This window comes from Apis dorsata, unplaced genomic scaffold, assembly GCF_000469605.1.
Source record: "Apis dorsata unplaced genomic scaffold, Apis dorsata 1.3 scaffold_256, whole genome shotgun sequence".
NCBI classification, from domain to species: Eukaryota; Metazoa; Arthropoda; class Insecta; order Hymenoptera; family Apidae; genus Apis; species Apis dorsata.
In genome coordinates, this window is record NW_006263534.1 from 2,152,462 (window position 1) to 2,155,401 (window position 2,940).

Consider the following 2,940-nt stretch of genomic DNA (forward strand, 5'->3'; position numbering starts at 1 on the left):
AGACTGGTGGTCCAATCACATCTGTCTCTTCGATTGTTAAACGATTCACTGGATTAATTCTAACGGTATTACTTTCAATTCCTACTAAAGACGATAATACATGGTTATTCTACGACCATGTTCCTCGTGTTTCGTCATTAATTGCTCGCTAGTCACAAATGCTGTACATAAAATTAATCGATATGCCCGGTTAAACAGTTAGTAGGCCGTCTCTTACCTGTCGTGCACTCGATATCCGGCGATCCACTGGTACCGGGTGGACACCTGCACACGAATATCGCACCGTCCCGTATGCACTCGGCTCCCTTACCGCATCCGTTCGTGCGACAATCGAAGCTCTTTTCCGCGCTACCTGTGCTCGCGATCGGGAAAATTGATCGTGCGTGAGATTTTATCCTTTTTTTTTTTTTTTTTCTTTTTTTGAAACTATCTTATCTATCGAAAAAACTCCCATTGTACGATAATATTCGAGAGAAAAAGAAATACATCCTTTCGCAGCTTCGAATGTAAAATGCCGATGGTAATTTTAAATTCGGTTATCAAAAATAACAAATCCAATCGCATACTCACAAGCGTGCATAGGGTCCCCGGAAGGATAATTGGACGGGCAGTAGCATTGCGGTTGATTCTTGTAAATCCTGCAAGCGGCGTTCGCGCCGCAACGCATATCCTTGCACAGTTCCCCTCCGTCGCAGACGCAGGCTTGGTGAGGATCGCCGTGGCATCCGGGGTCGCAGGTGCACTCAAATCCGTTCAACGTCTCCCTGCACTTCGCGTTCACGCCGCAAGGTCTTCTTAAACACTCGTCCCCACCTTCGTAAACGTATTTCAAATTATTATGAAAAATGAGATTCATCCGTCCTTCTTGTCTTTTAATATACCTTTCTTGCAGTTGATCTGAGGATTTCCATAGTGGCCGGGCGGGCAAGAGCACTGCGCCTTCCTGTTAACCACCCTGCATTGCGCGTTGAACCCGCACACGCCATGCTGGAGGCAGGGATTCGTGCAAACCCCGTCCTCGCTGCACCGTTTGTTCGCCTCGCAGTCCTCGTCCCGATGGCACTCCAGTTGATAGCACTCTTGGCTTGGCTCCCCTTGGAACCCTTCCGGGCACAGGCAAACCGCCCTGTGATTCGACACGCGGCACAGAGCATTGATTCCGCATGGCGACCCGTTTGCCGAACACGGATCCTCGCATTGGCCATTGACGCATGATAGGGAGGATGGACAGTCGGAATGTGTGCGGCAACCGATCAGGCACAACCCCTCCTCGCAAACGTACCCCTGTGTTCGTAGTATAAAAAAATCGGAATATAAAAAAATTGTTACACGACAATTTTTCAATCTCGAGACATATCTTTCTTGCTTTCTTTTAATTCTTGAAAAATTGGAAAGAGTGGTGTACAACCTTTGGACAATAGTTGTTGACGTCACACTTGATGCGACACTTTCCCGAATGGCACACTTCACCGCACGAGCATTGATCCTGGCCGTGGCAACTCTTCGCGCAGAAACCGATCTCGTCGCACTCGCAGGCGCCGTCGCAGGGGATCATGGATTTCGAGCAACTGATTAATGCATTCCCATAATAATTGGCCGGACAACTGCATTGCGCCACGTGATTCGCCACGCGGCAACCCGCGCATTCGCCGCAGGCTTTGCCACCCTCGCAAGGATCTTTAGAAAAAAGTAGAATTAAGTTTATCAAAACAAAAAAAATTATTCGGTTATTATATAGCATCGTGACACTCACTTTTACATTTGTTGTTTATGCAAGACTCGTCGTTTGGGCAAGTGTTATCGCTACGACATCCGATATCGCATAATCTGTTCTGACAGATCTGATTGGCCACGCAGTGGTCGTCGCTGTTGCATATAGCCTTGCATATTCCCCCGTCGCATCGTTCGTCGCTCAGGCAATTAGCGTCACTGCAAGATAATTTATACCTTACATCTTACGAACCCTCTCCTCGAGGAGGAGTCTTCGATAAACCTAACAACCCTTGCCTTCTACACGTGGCGTAACAAGATCTTCCGTAACAAGTCTGACCGGTCGCGCATTCCTGTTCCGTGTTGCAGGGCAAGAACGCCTGTTTGCAGCCAATCAGGGGATCCCCTATCAACGGTGCAGGGCACGAGCACACCTTCTGATGACCCACCACCGTGCACTTGGCGTTCGCTCCGCACACATCCGGAAGGGAGCAAGGATCTGCGAGAGACGATCGAATTAATCCAATCACGTCTTTCCTCCTCGAACGATTATTTATTTTTATTTATTTATATTTTTATTTATATTTTTATTTTTATTTCTATTTTCATTTATATTTATATTTTTATTTCTATTTTCATTTATATTTATATTTTTATTTCTATTTTTATTTCTATTTTTATTTATATTTATATTTTTATTTAAATTTTTATTTCTATTTTTATTTATATTTTTTAATTAAATTATTCCACGTGTCACTTGCAAATTCGCATCATTTCGAATTCTTCCTTACCTCGACACTGGTTGTTCAAACAGGCGAAATTCTCTTGGCACTCGACGTCAGCGCGGCATCCGATCACGCACACCAATCCCTCGCAGATTTCTCCGCTTCGACAATCCTCGTCCCTTCTGCACAACGATTTGCAAATTCCGGAGGGATCGCACCGCTCGTTGCTCAGGCAATTCAAATCCGTGGAGCAGACGGGGGTGCAAACGTTCCCTACGCAAGCTGTCCCTGTTGCGCAGTCCCTGTTCGCTTGGCAGACGGGGCCAGGCGATCTGAGGCAAGCAACTTTCGCGGTTGGATTCGGTATGAAGCCTGATGGGCACGAACAGGTGGCCCGTTGATTGAACACCGTGCACTTGGCGTTCGGCCCGCAAGGGGTCGCCTCGCAAGGATTGATGCACTTGTTCGTGATGCACGCCTCGTTGGCGTTGCAGTCCTCGTCCGC

The 2,940-nt window shown here is 47.0% G+C and overlaps 1 protein-coding gene across 1 annotated transcript in view; it reads right to left on the bottom strand.

The window, feature by feature from the left end:
- Positions 1 to 2,940, bottom strand: part of LOC102671488 — a 113,114-nt gene that overhangs the window by 70,980 nt on the left and 39,194 nt on the right. The window contains exons 36-42 of the mRNA XM_031510745.1: positions 2,502 to 2,940; positions 2,008 to 2,209; positions 1,754 to 1,929; positions 1,409 to 1,677; positions 882 to 1,284; positions 571 to 813; positions 218 to 352 (exon numbers count right to left, since the gene is read on the bottom strand). Coding sequence (XP_031366605.1) covers positions 218 to 352; positions 571 to 813; positions 882 to 1,284; positions 1,409 to 1,677; positions 1,754 to 1,929; positions 2,008 to 2,209; positions 2,502 to 2,940 — 1,867 coding nt within the window. The remainder of the gene's footprint in view (positions 1 to 217; positions 353 to 570; positions 814 to 881; positions 1,285 to 1,408; positions 1,678 to 1,753; positions 1,930 to 2,007; positions 2,210 to 2,501) is intronic.